Below are 22,500 nucleotides of genomic sequence, written 5' to 3'. Positions count from 1 at the left end.
TCCAAGCTCTGGAGGGCGACGCCTGAGGGAGACCTTAGCTGCCATCAGCACAACTGACGTCAGTGTCACTCTCCAGCAGCTGTTACCTGCACGTCTGAGGGCAGCAGAGTCGCACACTTCCGTCAGCAGTTCCTCCAAAGGGACGACACCTTCGAGTTCTCCCTCGTTCTTTCAGAAGAGGAACTTTCGCTTCTCCAGCTTGCACAAGAAGAGGTCAAAATCCGTTCACGACCAGATAAACTCGTCAGGGTCAACTCCTAATTTTTCCCAGTCAAGAAATGAACTGACATCGTGTGAAGAAGATATAATGGCTTTCCAGCGGCAACTACAAAATCTACCATCTTACGAACGCATGGATGCTCCTGACATTCAGACTCCCCCACCTTTCAGACAGAGATCCCGGTCTGTGCCGCGGGTGACGTTCGAGAGCATGTCGACGCTTTTGGTACCCAGGCCCAGTCCCATAGGACGCTCTCCTACGACAGGCTCCGAATTTCACTCCGGGATGCTGTCAGCTCACCTGACACTCCCACCCAGTCCACATTTATCTCCAACAACCCATTTATCTCCGCACCACTTTCCAGCTCCTCATCTGTCACCTTCTCGCTCAGCCCACAACATCACGTCCTCCACCCCCTTACACTCTCCGGCGCTAGGTTCCCCTAGAAATCTCGCATCCCCAGCATCCTCTCACGTCTCTCCCATTTCCCAGAGGCCCAACTCTCCTTTTCTGTCGCCAGGGTCTCCGTATTCCCCCCATTCCATAACCTCCCCACGTCTTAGGTCGCCTGCCCTGTCACCCATTGCCCCTCCCAGAAACCAGGGAGCAGGACCCTGTGATGAAGTCCCGTTGTCTGCGCTTCCCAGCAACCTGCAGGTGGGGAGAGATGACTTTCGAGGGCTAGGCTCGTCGAGATCGAGTTCAGTCACTCCGACAAGATTTCGTCGGTTTGATTCTCCCGTCTACATTGTAGTTGACATTCCAGCTGTTCATCGGGCTGTTCTGCTTTGTGTTGAGGTAGGTAACATAAGCATCAGGCAGATTCTAAGCAAGGTTTATTTGCGGTCTGATTTTTTAAGCAGCTGACTTGTTCTTCACTGAAAATTGTTCAAGGTAAAGTTAGTAAGTTTTAACTCTAAACTGTTGATGAAAAAGTAAGTGCCGAAATCTTCTCTTTCTGTTTTGAAAGGTATGGATAGACTTTGCACTTACTTGATAATAAAATTATATATTTTGATGGACCGAATACAAGTATGCTGCTAAATTGTGACCCAAGTATGTTGTCAAAAATGTTATACTGTGAGCTTGCTTTATACTTCTTTCATTGGGGAATTTCCCTGTAAAATTACTAAGTTGGATCCTATTAAGCATCATGACAACAGCGATTCATTACATTTCTTTAATAGAGGTGGTCTTGCGTTTTGAACGTTACATAGTTCCTTATGTTGACAGTATTTACTTGACATAAATCAAAGCAATACAGTACAAAACTCCTTAAAATCTATGTCGATTATGTAAGCTAATAAGGCAAAAAGTTAAACTTGCAACAAGCCTCTGGGGCCTGATGCGAACAGCTGTTGGTCACAGTGAGGTTTGAGGAGCCTCACTGCAAGTCTCATCAGCTGTGCAAATAGGAAGGCAAGAATACTTCAGAGAAACGTTCTTTGTTTCAACAATAGATATAATTTAACAAACAAACAAACAAACAAAATTCAAGAGAAAACTGGCGTCTCATGAAAAGTCCTCATTTTTAAAATAAAATATATTAGAAAAATTTTTTGGTAAAGCAATTGTTCATCAAGAAATATCTTTATTAAGGCAAATTGTGTCAGAAATGTTAAAAAAAAGTTAGGTACCAAAAGTTGGAAAGAGAAATTGATTGAATCCTTGTTAAAGAAAATTGATGAAGTTGTCATATCAGACCTGCCACGTAGAAAGATGACTACAAAAGGTTAACAGTTCTGTAGAAGTAGTTATTTGAGTAATTCGATTCTGTAGTTATTTGGTTAGTTATTTGAGTAATTCGATTCTGTAGTTATTTTGTAGACTTACGTCCAGTAACTCAAATTCGTGATGTAATAACGAACTCAATAAAATAAATGGTTGTATTTCAGGAGTGGCTGCAGTCAGGTGGTGTGCAAGTGGAGGGAAACCCCACTGTAGCAAGAGAGCTGAGTGAATTCTTAACAAGAGTTGCTCAGTGTGGCGCACCTTACCAACAGTGGTGCGACGACCTACGAAATCAGTGGAACATAACGGTAATTTATTATTATTATTATTATTATTATTATTATTATTATTATTATTATTATTATTATTATTATTATCATTATTATTATTATTATTATTATTATTTCTAGTATGCTTTACTTGTTTCTTCTGCCATTTTAGTGAGAGGTTTGTTTTAGTAATATTTTTGTTTCATCTTAAAAATGTTGCTCGAGTATATTTCCAATATTTGTTACCATTAGGTTACAAATCATCATATGAGAGTGAAATAAAAATTATATTTTATAATACAGCTTCATAGGAATTCCATGTTCAAAATTAAATCGGTAGTCTCTATATGTTTACACAATTTGTAGTTTTGCAGTTTAGTATATAAACTTTTTTTTGTCCGTTATATATCCACAATTATTCCTTTATCAAATATTATCAGAATTTACAAGATGAGACTTTCTAACCGCTTGTCCGGTTTTCCTTAGTGTTTAAAGCCTAGAGTAAAAGTAAATGATGTCTGTGTGCAGTTTCCTGAAGGTACAATTCAACCCCGTGTCAAGTTTGGTGGTTTTGCTATTCCATTTTTATTCATCTGTTAGAATTGAACCAACATCCCATTTGCATCTTCTCGAGCTGAATAGATGCCGTGGTTGGATTTGCAATGGACAAAAAATTTCGTCCCAAAGAAGCCTAATATAAGTCATACAAAATTTGTCCCTATTCAAATACGATTGGAGTTTCTGTAGTCGAAGTTTACCATAAAAATAACGTTTTCTATCAGAGCGAGTTCGTTTTCTGCTTTGCCTTGGCATTGATATGGTAGACTTCGGTAGAATATTGCCCGTTTGCAGCGTGACTTACGGGTACTGATATTATTTGCATTTACCAGGAATCTGATCGAAATGAAGGAGAAGAGGAGAGCGTTGAACAAATTAATAAAGACTACTGTATGGTGAGTACATGGTATTTCTTTTTTTTTTTTTTTTTTTTTTTTTTTTTACACAATTTGAAACTGCTAGGAAATAACTTTTTTAAAGGCCAGTATCTTGAGTCAAGAAGTTTCCCGTCAGGTTATGGTCGTTATTGCTTTTTTCTCGTGAAAGTGGTTACATTGATTGCCGTCACTTGAAGAGGAGAAAGGTAAGTCATTTGCATCGAGGGATTATCATGGATGTTCAACATCAAGATCTTTATTTTTAAAAATTAATTCTTTTTGAAACAGTGGATCTTATTGAAAATTGTATGGTGTGTTTAGGAATGTTCCGTGATTGAGATTTTTTTCAGCTTTGTCTCTCACTATAGTGTTATTTCAGAACAGTCTGTGTGTGCGTTTGACAGTTTATATGCGATGTTTTTCTTCATTTGGTGACTTCTGAACAAATTGCTTTTATCTGATAGCAAAATTATTTAAAAGCACTGGATTTCTTAAAACTCTTGGTAAACAAGATACTGTGTTTTATAATACGTAAACACATCACTTTTCGAATCTCTAGCGTTATGGTTTTTTTTATGATGGTCTCCAGTTGCTTAAATGAAATCGAAACATTTTATAGAAAATTATTTCAGCGCCTCGGAAAATAAAGAGAAGTGGAAAAGTAAAATAATATAATAAGCAGATTTTCAATTGATGCTTCGTTATCTTTACATTTAATAAAGATATATGATGTAGATATTATAAAGAAACACAAAGAGCACGCAGCTCTCAAGATAGAAACCCTATTCCTGTTTGTTTTCCGAACAGAAAATGTTGTTTCATTGATATGAAGTGAATTTTACTGCCATCTCGAAGAAAATGGTTTTACGTACTTAACATTAGTGTTATTTAAGGATATCAGTTATTAGCGATAATATTTTATTACGATTCTGTAGAAGTTGCAGAAACCCTGGAAATTGAAGTTGAATGTTTGTTGAGCATAAGATTCAGAAGAAACAGCAGCAGCTCAGGTGTAAAATAGCCAATATTTTTACGTGACAAGATGAGTATGTTCTTTTGTAGCGCGAGAGTACGAACAAAACGCATTTGTAGTGGGGCACTTTCATAAATTGCCCGTTCGTAAATGTTACAATTACTTAGTTAATTGTAAAGGGTCTGATATACTCGTATGTTCAAGTCTTAACTCTTCTTGAGCAGTATGTAGATTCACGTGATTATGGAATTAATGGATAAGCTGGGATTTAAGTTGTGTATATGACATCACTGTGCGTGATATAACTTAGTTGATTACCCAGCACATTATTTAGATCCATTTGAGAAGGGGTAGTGTTATCATAAATCTTGAAATTGGGAGAAGTGTATATTTGTCCTTCATTCAACTGTAGGATGAATTGCAGTGATCCGCTGTATTCACTTTATATTTTTTTATTTTTTATTTATTTTTTTCTGTAGGTCAATTACATTTTCACCAGAGAATATTAAGGGTCAGAATGTAGATATTTGGGGCAAAAATTCAGTCTCCATCGCCAGCAAATAGGCATGACCAATATTTGCTTTCTTGCCTTAATTAATTTTTATCCCATTTACTCCATTGCTCCTGGCGTCAATGACCATAGATGTCGGGACGCCAGTTTGCAGTTGTTATTAGATCTGTCAGTCCCCAGTGTTCCTATGTTCCCCTCCCTGTACCGTTAGACTACTTTGGCACGGTACGACAACGCTGGATTTAGTAAGGCTGTAACCAGAATACTATTTCCTTGTAAAAAAGCATGAAATTCAATATGATAGCATTTTTTTTTTCAAGCTTGACTATGTTATTTGAGAACTTTATGTGACATTACCAGCCAGAGAAAATAAGTTTGGAAGATTTTTCTCCTCTTGCCATAGGTATGATTGATATTAAGTGACTTAATAATAAATATATATGATGTACCTTTCGTGATAATATATATATTATACACACACACACACACACACACACACACATATATATATATATATATATATATATATATATATATATATATATATATATATATATATATATATATATATATATATATATATATATATATATATATATATATATATAATATGTGTATGTATGTATAATATATATATATATATATATATATATATATATATATATATATATATATATATGTATATATAAAACTCACGTATATCAATGCATCAAATACGATTAGTATAGAAATTGTGCAAGGGGTAGGGTTGATCACAAACACACGGAAATGAAATGAGGAATGTGCAGAAATCAAGGATCAGGGGCAGAGGGGTTGCCAAAAATAGTTCTGATGTATGTTATAGAAAAAAGGATGAACGGTTTCAAGCAATGGAGTAGTGAAATTATAGGGTGACTGAGGGGCACGAGGATATTGCTTGCAGTTTTGTGAAAGGACACACGAAATGATCATGTAGCGGGACACAAGAGGAATACTAAGGCAGACAAGGGCAGAATAACAAAAACAATTAAAAAATGCACATTTGTTCTTCGGCACAGTCGGGTTCCCTGTACAGCGTATAATGCTGCGTGAAACACTCCGCCACAGCCCATGAAACTCTCAGCCGCGGCCCATGAAACTTTCAGCCACGGCCCGGTGGTGGCCTGTGTTGTTGGCACCCATAGCGGTGCCAGACGCACGATCATGGCTAACTTTAATTTTAAATAATAAAAACTACTGTGGCTAGAGGGCTGCAATTTGGTATGTTTGATGATTGGAGGGTGGATGATCAACGTGGCAATTGGCAGCCCTCCAGCCTCAGTAGTTTTTAAGATCTGAGGGTGGACAGAAAAAGTGCGGACGGACAGACAAAGCCATCTCAATAGTTTTCATTTACAGAAAACTAAAAAGGGAGTTAATAGATATGTATAGATTTAGATCTGAGTAAATACTTAAGGGAGAAGAATTAGTTGTACTTGAAGGAATTGGTTTAAGTTTAGAGAGAAAGGTTAATGAGCAGGTGGATCTTCTAATGAATGACGCAAACAGATTTTTGACGGAAGAAAAGTTGAATCCGTTGTCAATGACTTAAGTATTTTTTTTTTATTTCTGAAAGTGGCAGGCAGAAAGTCGATATGAGGAAGGACCTTAATATAAAGAAAGCCAGAGTCTGCACAAAAGATAAGGCGAATGACGCTCTGCGTGTTGGGTTCAGCGAACTGATGATGAGCTTCTGTAGAGGCTTAAAAAGTGGCTAATGGAAGTTTTTATCTCAAGATGGCATATCCTTGGTTAAGCAGCTAAATTATGAATGTGGCAGATAATAATAATTTTTCCAATGTAGCAACCTGATATTAGAGTCCCCGTAGGAGGTGGGGTAGAGCCGTCAGTGCACCTCATGCGGTGTACTGTAGACATTACTAAAGGTTCTTTGCAGCGTCCCCTCGGCCCCTAGCTGCAACCGCTTTCATTACATTTACTGTACCTCCATTCATATTATTTTTCTTCCATCTCGCTATCTACCCACTCTTAACAAATATTTCACAGTGCAATTGCGAGGTTTTCCTCCTGTTACACCTTTCAGACCAACCTGCTCTCAATTTCCTTTCCAGCGCTGAATGACCTCATAGGTCCCAGTGCTTGGCCTTTGGCCTAAACTCTATATTCATTTCAGTTCAGTTCAGATATTAGAGTAAGAGGCTTGTTCAAAAAAAAAATTGATTCAAATTTGTGCTCAATTGGCAAGTTATCTTTACTGTATGTTCTTTGTGTAAAAATTTTTTTTTTTTTTTTACCTATTTTAGCCTCGTAATTTGCGTTTTCTGTGAATTCTTGCATTAATTTTGGACCTAATAAATTTAAGAGAAGGCTAAGTGAAATTTCATCGTAAATGAATGTTTTATTTCTCATTATTGTATCCAGTATGAAGTAATGGCTCTTCCTTGAGAATCTTGATTAGTTCAAGGATTAGGTTTATCTAATTTTGCCGGATTAAGGTCGTGGAAGCGAAATTTAGCTAAGCTGAGAGTGGATGAATGCTGGGTTTTGCATTCACCTCTCTCTCTCTCTCTCTCTCTCTCTCTCTCTCTCTCTCTCTCTCTCTCTCTCTCCCCCAACCTCCGCCCATTTCCTGTAATGTGATGAATAATAAATTCCGTTTGCCGCGACGGCAAAACATTATGCTATTGTTTTTCCAACCTCATTTTGCTGCCACTCCACACCCCGCTACGTGTCTCAACCCTCACGTTGCCGGGGTGGAAACCTCCCCGTTTATGAAGCGGACATTCCACTACTAGGAGGTTTTTTTTTTTTTTCAACTCAGTGTTTACCAAACTGACTTCAGAACGTAAATAGTAACCATAAGGGCTTGTTTACCGATACGGCATTTTGGGAAATTCATGGGAGGAGGAGGAGGAGGAGGAGGTTGTAGTAAGTATATATACCGGATGTTAGTCATCTATATAACGATGCTCATGAGATTTCAGAAATGTATTTACTAAAATGTGGTGTTGTGTTAATGCCTCTCATGTTTGCATTTCACTTTTTGAATGACTTCCCAGTTCAGTTTCCGGTGCTCGTATTTTGCAAGGAAATGCAAATTCGTTGCGAAGGTGGTCGGTATGTTTATTAACAAAGTTGATTTATGTGATATACTTCCTGGCGTATCTTGTATGTTATATATATATATATATATATATATGTGTGTGTGTGTGTGTGTGTGCGCGCGCGCACGTGTGCAGGCGTTCGTGCACTCTTACTAATGAATACAAGTTACATGTCGTAGTACGGTACATTCAGACAAATATTTATACAACAATATTATGCACTGTATTTTGAATAATTATATTACATACAAGAAGTGCAGAAATAAGAACATTCCATTTCTTAGTGTGGTGGCAAGACGTACCTGTGTTTAAAACAAAAACCAAACATTGTGGTGATAACAGTTCCGCAACACCTGCTCTCTCGCGCCCTCCATGTTTGTTTACTTTGATGACGTCACTCAGTCCTAGGTTGGTATTGCAGCCAAACCACCGTTTCAACACCTCGTCGTGTTTTCCTGGAAAGGCTTGTGCTCTCGCGTGTGGCTGAGTTTCGTACTTTCTGGTTCCTCTGATGTGTCCGAATAGTCTCTCTCTCTCTCTCTCTCTCTCTCTCTCTCTCTCTCTCTCTCTCTCTCTCTCTCTGTGGAAAAAGTGTCGTGTAATTGTTTATTTGAAAGGGACGTGTATTTACTATGAATATTGTTTGAATGTCAGCTCTTTGGAGTTAGACAATGTACACCTATTTATCACCACGTGCGTTTGTTTCTCTCTCTCTCTCTCTCTCTCTGGAAAAAAAAAAGTCTCATGTAATTGTTTATTTGAAAAGGGCGTGAATTGTTATGAATATTGTATGAATGTCAGCTGTTTGGGCTCGGTAGACAATATACACTTATTTATCACCACGTGCGTTTGTTTTTCCTTGCTCTCTCTCTCTCTCTCTCTCTCTCTCTCTCTCTCTCTCTCTCTCTCTCTCTCTCTCTCTCTCTCTCTCTCCACACACACACATACATATATATATATATATATATATATATATATATATATATATATATATATATATATATATATATATATATACAGAATATGTATATAAAGTATATAATTTATACAGTATATATATGTAATATATATAATCTATATGTGTGTATATATATGTATATGTATATATGTATTATATATGTATATGTGTATATATATATATATATATATATATATATATATATCTATATATATATATATATATATATATATATATATATATATATATTCGTTGGTTAGTTTCTTCAGCTGTGTGTTGGTGGTGGGGAAGATTACACGTCAGTGTAATTTTTCATGACGAAGGCGGCAATAAAACTCGCTTTGCATAACATCCTAGCTAAAACTTCAGCAATGACTCGTTTCAGCATTTTTTAGCCATAATATTAAGAACCTTAATGAGTGTGTGTGTGTGTGTGTGTGTGTGCAGAAGTTCCGTATAATGCTGTTTTTCCGGTTTTTTGTTATTCATTCTTGGCGCTGGTGATGAGTGAATATATGGACTTCCTGATGTCTTGCACCATGATGTCACGATATCCATTAATGAGTAACTGGTGGGTCCCCCAATTGCCTCATGTCAGGCGTCTTAGTTAGTTGAGCAGAATGTCTAGGTCAACACTAGGCCTTTTAATCCTTAGCACACCTCACTGCAATTAATGTCGGTAAGGACTTCCGCTGATATAATGCCGGTTTCAGCTCCCGTAGGTGGGTAGGGCCGTCAGTGCATCTCACGTGGTGTGCTATAGGCATTACGTCATGTTCTTTGCAGCGTCCCTTCGGCCCCTAGCTGCAACCCCTTTCATTCCTTTTCCTGTACCTCTGTTCATATTCTCTTTCTTCCATCTTACTTTCCACCCTCTCCTAACAATTGTTTCATAGTGCAACTGCTTTGAGGTTTTCCTCCTGTTTCACCTTCCAAACCTTTTTAGTGCCAGTTTCCGTTTCAGCGCCGAATGACCTCGTAGGTCATAGCTCTTGGCCTTTGTCCTAAGTTCTGTATTCTGTTCTGTTCCGGTTTAAGCCAAACCAACCCAACAGGTTTAGTTCCTGATGTATACCCTTCCGTGTACTGCAATGCATGGCGGCCCCGTTGACATCAGGTGATGCATAGGAATGCGGGTGTCATTCCCTGTTGCATTCACTTAACGTTCAGCTTCGGTCTCCTTGCTTAATCTTTTTTTCCATAATCAGATTCTGGTTTTTGGACGAGACTATAGAGGAAGGGATAAGATGGTATGTCGACTGGTGGATGTTGTGGAAGTTTTTTTGCACGGATTTGAGCGTTGATTCAGCAGTTAAAAGGTGAACTCAGCAGGGACTGTTGTTTTGTTTACTTTTTGCTCCTTATTTTTAAAGGAAATGGCTAATTGCTATATATTATACATATATATATATACAGTATACATATATATGTATGTATGTATGTATGTATATATGTATTGCTGACGTTTCAAGACATCTGTCTCATTATCAAAGTTGGAATAATACATAAAAATATAATTATAAAAACAGACTCATACTTGAAATTACAACAAAAATATCAAGCAAAGTTATATGAGAAAAATTGTATAATATATATATATATATATATATATATATATATATATATATATATATATATATATATATATATATATATATATATATATATATATATATATATATGCACCATACGCCTTTTCCTCCACAAAAGTTTGGGGCTAGAAGGTGGAGCCTTCTAGTTCTCAGCAGTCTCGAGGGGATGAGGCTGCTAGCTCCTAGCCCATGTCTTGAACGCATCTTACCTTGTCAACCATGCACAGCTGGGGCGACTGGTGAGTGGGTGGCCGTGATCGAGCGACGGACCTTCCAAATGTTGCTCCAGTGCTGTACCACTGTACTACGTCATCCATGAAGATACAGCATCCGTATTCACAAACAATCACACAAATTGGAAGATAATGCTAAGAGAATTTATGATGGTTCATCCTTAATGACTGACTTAGAGGATGCATTTTATCGTGCATAACTTATCCCTTTTTGTAAACACATTGATCACATAATAAAAAAAATTACATTTGCAGTATTCTTTCATGAACTTCAAAGAGATAAATGTTCCCTCATTAAGAACCAATCCTTCAATCTGTACAACCTCTGTCTCTCCTCGTATTCGTCAACTTTGCAAATCCTTAGAGGAGTCGGGAGTGAGAATCCTGGTGGTATGTAAGAGTCCTGAGAGATCCTTGTATTTACCGAAGGATCTAGGTTTTGTTTGCATAGGATATATGATTGGACGCCCCAAGTGTCTTTTTATTTCAAGGGCCCGTTTTTGCTCTTGTCTGTATGGTTTAAACTTGACTAAATCTGACCGCAGGGTTGAGAGATGGATTTAGTGACATCGAGATATTATCGTGTTGAATGTTATGCATTTTATTTTTATAGTTTTTATTCTGGAACTGGTTTGTTTGCACAGTCTTACTGGGGATGAAAGTGATTGTTTTGAATGCGTAAAAGATACTGGGATTTTATGTTTTTTTTATATATATTCATCTCAATCTGTATTTTCTATCTCCATGTTTCAGGGTTGTAGAATGGTTTGGATACGAAGAAGGGGAAAAAAGTAGATATACCGTTACTTAAATTCAAAATATAAGGTATAAGTAAATGGGTATGTGCAAAAGTATTTGTCATACGACTTTTAAAATAGATCCCCATTTCAATTGTCTCGCCCTCTACATAGCAACCTCTTCCACCTCAGTAATAGCCCAGGAATTTGGAAGCCACTTGTGAATACCCTTCAGGATGATTTACTTCGGGACTAACGTAGGTAATTAAGCTCTCTAGAATAAGTTTCTTCAAGTGCGACTTGTAAAGATCCTACAGAAAGGAACGGCGCCGTGTTTGAAGATTACAGGTTTCTCGTAGCTTTTGTCAGTTATTTATTAGGATTTACGTGTTATTAATACCTTTTTTTTTCACTTATTACATTTCCTATTGTTAATTTCATCTGTAAATCTCGTTACACATGCCAGGGCCCCGTAGGGGGAAAGTGCCGTCAATGCACCTCATGCGGTGTACTGTAGGCATTACTAAAGGCTCCTTGCAGCGTCCCTTTGGCCTCTAGCTGCAACCCCTTGCATTCCTTTTACTGTACCTCATCCGTATTCTTTCTTCCATCCGGCTATCCACCCTCTCTCAACAAATATTTCATAATGCAACTGCGAGGTTTTCCTCCTGTTACACCTTTCAGACCTACTTACTCTCATTTTTCTTTCCAGCGCTGAATGACCTCATAGGTCCCACTGCATGGCTTTTGGCCTAAACTCTATATTCAATTCAATTCAATTCAATTCACATGCCAGGCTTCTCCTTCCTACATATAATTTAGAAGTTGGGACAGATCGATCAAGGATTTTTTACTACTGACTTTCAAAATGCGGAATCCTTTACCTTCCTCTGTGATTCCTGAAGTGTGTAAGCTGCCTCTTTTAGAGAAACTGGATTGTCACCGTCTCCATTGCAGTGACAGAACTGTCTAACTTGAGCAGTCATGCCTATCCTTTCCTGGTCTTGTCCTTTGTTTTGTCTTCCCCCTGAAACCCAGGTGCAGGTTAGCAGGCTGATTTATGGAGCGATTAGTCCTCCCTCACTCGGTAACCAACACAAATAATGATCAAATCCAAACAAGGGACTCCCTCGACGAGGTAATCCCCCAACCCCCCCGAGGGGTGTTCCTATTGTGCTTGCAATTCTCTGTCTTCCTGGCCTAATAGGGTATTGCTAACTCCACCTGCCGCTGCTTCTTCTTCTTTTCCATTCCACATTCCAGTGGAGGGAAAGGTTCCTTGACCTTCTTCCTTTCACCTTTTAAAGGTCTCGTTAAATATCTCGTTAAGCAACTCGCTCAGGAAGGACTTCGGCGCCGAGGATTCGGGCCGAGTGTCTCGGGTCTGTCTTTATTCGTCTTGGAGAGAAGATGTCCCTCAGGGTGATTTGCATACGTTAGGAGGTAGACACTGTTATCTTCTTCGTTCGGATTGTATTAGTTTAGCTTTACGTTTTACTTCTTCTTTCGCTGTATAATATGAACCTTTTCGTTTCTTTTTACGTTTTACCTTTTCTCTTACTTTATCGCTATGAATAAACGTTTTTTCTATATTACATTTTAACTTTTTTTTCTCTATATGTATAAATATTTCCCTTTTTATATGATACTCTGTGTATTCTTTATGTGTTGTATGTTCATTTAATTGTATCCAAATGTATATTATTATTTAGCTTCTCTTCGTAAAGATTTTTTTTTTGATGTGTTGGGGCTTCGTTTTCGAATATTTTCGACTATGATATATAATTACACAGGTCTCTCAGCAAATGGTTTAGAGGAACAAACTGGATTGTATGAGGGCATTGTTATGTAAACTCGGACTGAGGTGAGAATGCTAGGCTCTGGAAAAAGACATTAATTATTTGCATTGCAAAGTTAGAGTTGCCAGAGTTACAATGACTAAAAATCTATTGAGGTAGGACGAAGATGCGATAAATAATGATTTTAGGTGGTATGGTCACGTGGAAAGGTTATGGAAGTCGAAAGTCTTGGTTGGGGGGGAGAGGGCGACTTGGAGAATACTGATAGGGATTAGAAGATATGAAAGAAATACAAGAATGAGTGGAAGATAAGGCAAATTACGTGGTGTATGTTGGGAGGTCGACATTTTGCTGTGACAGTGGGTTTGGTGATGTTGCTGAAACGTAGAAGTAGGCTTCTGTCCAAGAAGTTCATCTTTGATTCATTAGGTGATGGTTATTGTAGGTCTCCTCCTCGTTTCACTTCTGTCGTCTCTCTGTATATTATATATATATATATATATATATATATATATATATATATATATATATATATATATATATATATATATTTTTTTTTTTTTTACATAATATATATATATATATATTTATTGTATATACAGTATATTATATATCTAATCACATTTAGTATATTGCTTAATATATTACATATTATTTACTTTTTTTAGCCGGCCATATTTTAGGGGACTGTATTTTCCAAATCTTTGTTTATAGAACTGGCTTGCCTCTAGAAGGCGAATTAAATTGTTGCCATCTTTTCGCAAACATCTAGTGATTTGTTGACTTCACGGCCAGCTGGGAATTTGTTATTGGTTCCTCATTGTTTACTTGAGGGGTTTTCTTCTTCTTCTTCTTCTTCTTCTTCTTCTTCTTCTTCTTCTTCTTCTTCTTCTTCTTCTTCTTCTTCATTGAATTATTTAGAGGAATGATTTGACAGCTGTCGTCAGCTACGCAGCGACCAATGCATTAGAAGTTCCGTCATTATGAACAGAGCCAGTGTTTGACATTTCTCTCTCTCTCTCTCTCTCTCTCTCTCTCTCTCTCTCTCTCTCTCTCTCTCTGACATATAAAAGGAGGTCCTTGAAATGGGTCATTATCCTCTGGGCGATAACGTTCCATTACCTTTTATTTTGCTTGCCCATATATGTGCTCTTAAATAATCATCTTTGAGACTGGCATTGATGGTATTGAATGTACCGTTGAAGACATTGTAGATTTTAACGTGTTTAGATTTTCTGTTTGTCAGAAATATAAGACAGTAACTTATGACTTTAGCATGAAGTTCATTATAAGAACAAACGTTAGTAGCCGCTATTAAGAGTATATTTACGGCTATGAAGAAGACACAATGGAATTGCATTGTCTTTGTTTCTCAGTTAATCTTGACTTGCTCGAGCCTTTTGAGATGTTTGAGTTGGTAAAATTTGTAATCTGATTTCAGTCTTTCTACACCGTTTTGCCAGTGTACTGTAAGGTGAGTGGGTTTTATGGCCATATACTGTATATATGTGTGTGTGTGTGTGTTTTCAATATATATATATATATATATATGTATATGACTTATGTGACTTAGTTGGCAGCGGTCTTGTCTTTCAGTTGAAAGACCTGGGTTCGATCCTGATGTGAGTCAGACCTTTATTTCTGTTCCACAAGTGATTGTATGTTGATTATTTCTATATGTATATGTATATATATATATATATATATATATATATATATATATATATATATATATATATAATTTTCTGCATAAAGGATGTTTGTGTGTGTGTGTGTGTGATTGTGTGTGTGTGTGTGTGTGTGTGTGTGAAAGCAACTTCAGGATGTATTATTTTATGAATAATTGTTGGGTCTTCCACCTATTGTGTAAGGTATAAGTTTTGGAATGCCTTGGCTGATAATTGTGAGTTTTACCTTTTGCTAACGATTATGTATTTTTCTCCAATACCGGCGGGTCCGAGCAGCATAATATGGACCGCAACTATTGCAACGGTATTTTACATAAATTCAACATTCATTTTCGGTGTCGAATGAAAATATAGTTTGTTCTCTTTGTCTTCTCGCTGCTTTAAAATTTTTAGTTACTGAATAGTTTTTCCTTGCACGCAATAATTAGTTCCAGCTGGGAAACGATCGATGTCTTTATAAGATTGCCAATGAATCGTTTAGTCCCCCCCCTCTCTCTCTCTCTCTTACACTCTAATTTTACCATTCTTTAACATTCAACAGAATGTCTTTATAAGAATTATTGATAGTGTAAATGGTACGTCTTTCTCTCTCTCTCTCTCTCTCTCTCTCTCTCTCTCTCTCTCTATATATATATATATATATATATATATATATATATATATATATATATATATATATATATATATATATATATATATATGTATATATTTTATGTATATATATATGATACATATATTTATATATACATATATCATAGATAAATATATATTGTGTGTATATATATATATTAATTTTTTATCCTTTTACTTTCCTCTTCTATTTATTTGAGCGTCTTTTTGATTATTTTATTTTTTTTCATTTCCAGTAACATGGTACAATATAGTTGTTTTCTTTGGGTTATCCAGCATCGTTCCATAATTGTATTTTTCCATAAAAAAATAACACTACTGAAACACATATTTTGGCTGCAACATCACCTTCAGCCCTGTACTCTGGGCAGTGAGGGAAAGGAAGTAAGTGGGCAAGGTATTTATACAATAAATTCAGGTTGGTAATTTTTCTCCCACTTTTCGAGAGAGAGAGAGGGAGGGGGTGGGTATTCAAACTTATCTCTTCCTGCATGAACCGGAGGTATGAGTAAAGCCATCATACTAAATACATTTGTTCATTAAATAAAATGTTTGGGACGAAGTAGATTGTACTGTTAAGTACCCAGCTGTCATTGTAATTTGGTAGTGTGGTTATCTGTCAGTTATGGTATACTGTACATATGGTCCCTTATAGATACTAGGGGTTTCATTTTATACAACCAAGAAATTGGAGAAGATAAATTTTTTAAGATAAATTACCATGTGTGTTTCTCTCTCTCTCTCTCTCTCTCTCTCTCTCTCTCTCTCTCTCTCTCTCTCTCTTTCAAACGGCAATACCGTGTTCTTGACCCCGGCAGTGACACGAGCTTTAATAAAGATCCGAAGTTCATCCCGTGTCAAGGTCACATTGCATAAAGAGGAAGTGATAGAGCGAAGAACAATATTCACGTTTTCTTTTATTTCTCCTTGCGTATTATTTCTCTCTACCTCTTTTATTTATCTTCTTTTATATTAACTCTAGGCCTTGAAATGTTTTCGAAAAAAGAAAATAAACCGCAAAGAAAAAAGGCTAAGGATTTGTTTGAAGAAAGTCGGATCACGGGTCTTGGTTGTAAAAAGTGAAGAAGATCTGGCCGAAGTGGGAGCTTAAGGCATAAGGTATAAATGCACTGCTCTTTGTGTAGCGTATTGTCTTCGGGGCTTTCTTTGTAACGTGTTTATTATTCTCCTATTGCGACGGTTTATTTGGACTTGGGTTTTCTCCTCATTTATTTGTCTTCTCTCTGTTACCTGGCTTCATTTGATAGGCATTATCGAGTTACAACAGTTTTGTGGAAGTGCTTCTCATTTCATGGCGCTCGGACGTATAATTTGACGGCGATAAAACTCAACACGTTTAATTTAAAAAGGAGAGAGAGAGAGAGAGAAAGAGAGAGAGTTGACTATATATATTTATATATATGTATATATACATATGCATATATATGTATATATATATGTACATATAGTTAGAGAGAGAGATTGACTATATATTTATATATATATATATATAAACACACACACACAGTTGACTATACGGAATGAGGAACTAAATCGGCGATATATTTCAACATCAGTTGCACGCAGATGATCATTGTTTTATTTTCTCATATAAGTTTTTTTTTTTTTTTTTTTTGCTGTTATCCCAAGTATTTTGGATGCCTCGGGGAAACCTGCACTTTTCTTTATAAATGATTATATCCATATTTAGTTTATAAATGATTTTACGTATATTTACATGCACTTCGTGCTAGTTTGTGTAGTGAGTTCGATATGCTGATAATGAGCCCCTTTTGTTGGTTTTGTGAAAACTGTTTACTATTATATGTTAAAAATATGAATATATATGTGTATATCTGTATATCTTATATATATATAAATATATATATATATACATATATATACATATATACATATATATATATATATATATATATATATATATATACACGTTAAATACAAATGCCGTTATTATCGAGTGTTTCTGCGCCAGCCAGGATTCGAACCGTGGCCCCGTTTTAGAAACAACTATAGACAGCGACTTTGACCACTCTATACAGAAGTGACAGTAGACTTAGCTACTGGGCTGTCAAAAGAGACGTAAGTTGATCTCGACTCTTCTGCATATATTGCGTCGAATTAAGGTTCTGCACTTACTGTCGAGATCAGTCCATCCCAACCATGGTAGTCTAGTGCTATGTTTCTTGCACGAGGTTATTTTATCTTAGTTTTGCCACTAAATTACACGTAACTTTATATACTCTCAAATAGAGCAAAGTGATGTATATATATATGTGTGTGTGTGTGTTTGTGTGTATGTATGTATATATATGTGCATGTGTGTGTGTGTGTGTATAACTGATTCACGAAGATATGGAACGTGATGAATGTATAAATGAAGGCAAATACCACGAGGGAAAATTGAAAGCGCGACGGAGTGGTTGCTAGGCCTCTCGACACACGGTCAGCTTCTTCACTGGACGTGTGGGTACCGTTCTCAGCTAGCACTCTGCTGGCCCCGCGTTCGATTCTCCAACCGGCCAATGAAGAATTAGCGGAATTTATTTCCGGTGATAGAAATTCATTTCTCGCTATAATGTGGTTCGGATTCCACAATAAGCTGTAGGTCCCGTTGCTAGGTAACCAGTTAGTTCTTAGCCACGTAAAATAAATCTAATCCTCCGTGCCAGCCCTAGGAGAGCTGTTAATCAGCTCAGTGGTCTGGTTAAACTAAGGTATACTTAACTTTTTTTTTCGACACACGGTCCTTTACTAGTAGACTGATGAAAAATATGAAAATAAGTTTACAAGAAAGTTCGTATAATTGACAGATGACGTACAGATATCCCTGAGGATGGGGATTATAAGGAACAGATGCGCCTGAATTCCAGCGTAGTTGAAGAATTAGTGGACCCACCAAAACAAAGGTAAATTAACCTTTGTTAAATAGTTTTGGTAGGTCCACTAATTCTTCAGGTGGGATGGATTCCTGGTGCATCTGTTCCTTATAATCCCTATCCTAAGGAATATCCGTACGTCATCTGTCAATTATACGGGCTTTCTCGTAAACTTATTTTGATATTTTCCATCTGTCTGCTAGTAAAGGACCATTGTGTCGAAAGGCCTAGCAACCACTCCGTTGTTTCAATTTTTCTTTGTGCCATTTGCGTTTATATACAGTATATATACGGTATAATATGTATAAAATATATTTATAAATTGTATATAATATATACATATATATTATATATATATGTGTATATATATATATATATATATATATATATATATATATATATATATATATATAGACATACGTATAACTAGCTCTCTCCGCCTGTGTATATTTTCACAATCCTTATTTCAAGTGAAACCTTGATATCCTAATACTATCCCTTTTTTTTCCGTCCCTAATCTTATCCTGAAGTCTTCCCCTGACAGATCCACTTAGGATAGACCACTTGCTGGGATAGGAGGCGGGGAAGGGGTCTGACAGGCGAGGGTTGGTGTCCCCCCCCTCCTCCCCTTCCCACCATTTTCCACCACAAGTGGATGACCCATTGTTGCAATTTTTGTTTCTTTTTCGCGCGCCGCTGCTTCTCTTCTCTTCTCTTCTCTTCTCTCTTGTTTTCTCTTCTCCTCTCTTCTCTTCTCTTTTTTCTCACTTGTTTTCTCTTCTCCTCTCTTCTCTCCTTTTCTCTTTTCTTCTCACTTGTTTTCTCCTCTCCTCTCTTCTCTCCTTTTCTCTTTTCTTCTCACCTGTTTTCTCTCCTCTCCTTTTGTCTTTTCTTCTCACTTGTTTTCTCTTCTCTCTTATTCTCTTTTCTTCTCTTCTCTCCTCTCTTCTCTTCTCTTTACTTTGTCGGTGAGGTGAAGCTTAAGAAAGAAGAATTTGAAAGGAGGAATTTTTTTTAATGGAAGACTTCAGTTTTTCTCCTTTCACAATAAGTATATTAGATATTAAATTAGTACATTTCAAGTTCTTACTCATTTGCTGCGTAAAATTTAAGAGCAAAGGACATCAGGGAAAGATGGTTTGTGAAATTTATGGATATTTACCATGTCTCTATACCGTACATTGAAATAGAACATTATTAAATATTAATTTCATATATTTTTCAAGCAAATGTTTGGTCGCTGACGAAGAAATCTAGTGGTGACGAATGTGATAGGTGGTATATTTTCGAAGTGGAGGACTGACACTCTCTCTCTCTCTCTCTCTCTCTCTCTCTCTCTCTCTCTCTCTCTCTCTCTCTCTCTGAAATTGAAATGAGAATGAAATACTCTTTTTATTAATCTTTGAAGTGAAAATCAAGTGTGTTTCTTCCTTAGATCAAAAGTAGTAGTGAGTTTTTTTAAAGAAGAAAATACTTCACAAAATCAGTTTGTTTTTGTTAAGATTCTAGTTGTCTCGATATCGTATAAGAGCCCCACATTCTTGTTAGATTGCAGTAGTCATAATAGCACGACTGTCTTGCTGATTAATTTTCATAGAACTATGAATTTTTAAGGGAAGAATATATTTCCATTCACTCCGTCCGACTTAGTGGTTCATGGTACACATTTATTGATTCCTTTCTTCAGTCTTACTGCGCGGTTTTCCTCCTGTTACACCTTTCAAACCTTTACTGTCAATTTTCGTTTCAGCACTGAATGACCTCGTAGGTCCCAGTGCTTGGCCCTTGGCTTAAATTCTGTATCCTATCCAATCCATTCATTTATTCCTATATGAGGTATTTTCACATCAGCTTGGGCAACTCATTTTTCTAATTCTAATTTATCATTGAAGTAACTTTTTTATGTTTCTGTGGCTTATTTACTCGTCTGCGTGTCCTGGACATTATGCAAGGTTGTCAGTGGCTTGGAAATGGGGATGGAGAAGATTTAAGTTGCCCTGAATAGAATGAGAAATAAAGAAACTGAGGTTGTACATGATGGCTGGTTTATGCCTTCAAAATAACTTACGCCTTTCATTAAATGAACAGCTCTACATTTTTTACATATTAGAGAGCCAGTAGCATTTGTGAAATGGCAGTTCTCGAATTGTCATTTTTTTCACGTTTGTGGGGATTTTCAGCATAAAATAGTTTACTTGAAAACTTATTGTCCTGATGTATAACGTAATTAATTATTTTCTGCACTTGTCAAAGTATAGCCTGCATTTCCCCATTGAATCAGCTTTATCAGCGTTGGTGATTTTAGTTTTCTATAAAAGAAAACTGTTGAGATGGCTTTGTCTGTCCGTCCGCACTTTTTCTCTCAGCCCTCAGATCTTAAAAACTACTGAGGCTAGAGGGCTGCTAATTGGTATGTTGATCATCCACCTTCCAGTCATCAAACATACCAAATTGCAGCCCTCTAGCCTCAGTAGTTTTTATTTTGCTCAAGGTTAAATTTAGCCATGGTCGTGCGTCTGGACAGGCCACTACCGGGCCGTGGCAGAAAGTTTCATGGGCCGCTGTACAAAACACTCGATTGCGCCAAAGAAACTTCGGCGCCTTTTTCACTTTCTTCACTTTATTGCTGGACGAACTTGGCCCTCTTGAATGACATATTTAATTGTTTTCATTATTATATAAAACCAGGAGCATGCATGGCATTTACTTGTTATCTGTATGGGTTAACTAAATTTTTATATATACATTCTTTCATCTTCAAGGTAGTTCATAGGGCTTGGTGAATGCCTAATTATATATATATATATATATATATATATATATATATATATATATATATATATAATATATATAAATATATATATATATATATATATATATATATATATATATATATATATATATATATATTTTTATATGTGTATGTAAATATATAGATATTATAACACATACATACATTTAGACATGTATGTATGTATATGTATATAAAATTATAAAACGTATATATATATATATATATATATATATATATATATATATATATATATATATATGTGTGTGTGTGCGTGTGTGTATAATAAGATGACATTTACAGTATACACATACATATATATCGAGAGAGAGAGAGAGAGAGAGAGAGAGAAACTGACTGACCGACTGACTGCCTGCCCCTAAGCCACCACACTGTACGACCGCTGATAACAAGGGATTTGACATCACTGACCAGCAGTCTGTATGAGCGCGTAACAGTATTTATATCGCATTAGCGGATCATCTCCCGACGTATCGTGTGGCCTCTGCCATGAGCTAAGATAAACGTTTCTTGTGACTTCCCAAGTCGTCGTCGACGCCAGCCACATCCTCTTGGCTTACATGACCTTGGAATACCACTCCCCCCCCCACTCTTCAAAAAAAAAAAAACTGCCCTCTTCATTTTCTATTTCTGTTTTTTTAATTCACACTGAAGTGGGGCAGTTATTGGTATTGTCAAGATGAAGCGTTTTATCCAGTGGCTTTTTTTAAATAGTTAACATATCAGTTATTATATAGAAGAAAGTTTTGGAAATAAATTACGCTTGTCTCATTTTAACGTCCCTAAAAAGGGATATATATATATATATATATATATATATATATATATATATATATATATATATATATATATATATATTGTTCATTGATAATATGGCTTATACCAACTTAGAAATGGTGTATCAGTTATTTTTCGTGTAATATTAGATATGAAGAAAAGGATGAGTTCGTGATTGTAGTGTTATAGAACCTAGCGGAATGTTTTTAAATAAATATTGCGGGGCAGTATTTTATTGAAATTGTTATGTGGGTATTTGGTATTTTCCGGCATAGCTACGTCATTTCATATTTTTTAATAATTGGGGGTTGCTGAAAGTGGTTCTCACCCTTTTTTTTTTTATTAAAGATTGCTGGGCAGTATTTTATTGAAATTGTTATTTGGGTATTTGGCATTTTTCCTCATATCTACGGTATTTCATTTATTTTATAACTTGGTCACGTTTAGTTACGCTAACTGAAAATGGTTCTCAGTTTTTGTTTTTTAGCAATATTGCTTTTTCAATTTTTTTTTTAACTTGGGTCCTCAAGTATAGTCATGTTAAAACTAGCTTTATTTCCCTATTGGTTGGTAGTTCAGATTTTGGTTTTGATCCTAATTACTTAAATGCATCTTTTTCCCCCCTAATTTAACTTTTCTTCACGATTATATTCTT

At 36.2% G+C, this 22,500-nt stretch overlaps 1 protein-coding gene across 2 annotated transcripts in view; it reads left to right on the top strand.

The window, feature by feature from the left end:
• LOC136831246 (1-phosphatidylinositol 4,5-bisphosphate phosphodiesterase epsilon-1-like) overlaps nt 1-22,500 on the top strand; it is a 417,095-nt gene that overhangs the window by 148,596 nt on the left and 245,999 nt on the right. For both annotated transcript variants that reach the window (XM_067091301.1, XM_067091300.1), the window contains exons 16-18: nt 1-1,018; nt 2,116-2,259; nt 3,111-3,173. The exon at nt 1-1,018 is cut by the window's left edge and continues 460 nt beyond it. In XM_067091301.1, coding sequence (XP_066947402.1) covers nt 1-1,018; nt 2,116-2,259; nt 3,111-3,173 — 1,225 coding nt within the window. The remainder of the gene's footprint in view (nt 1,019-2,115; nt 2,260-3,110; nt 3,174-22,500) is intronic.

Source organism: Macrobrachium rosenbergii, chromosome 48 (genome assembly GCF_040412425.1).
Source record: "Macrobrachium rosenbergii isolate ZJJX-2024 chromosome 48, ASM4041242v1, whole genome shotgun sequence".
Taxonomy (NCBI): domain Eukaryota; kingdom Metazoa; phylum Arthropoda; class Malacostraca; order Decapoda; family Palaemonidae; genus Macrobrachium; species Macrobrachium rosenbergii.
Note: the sequence above shows the minus strand (reverse complement) of the source record. Positions and strands in the feature narration are given on the sequence as shown.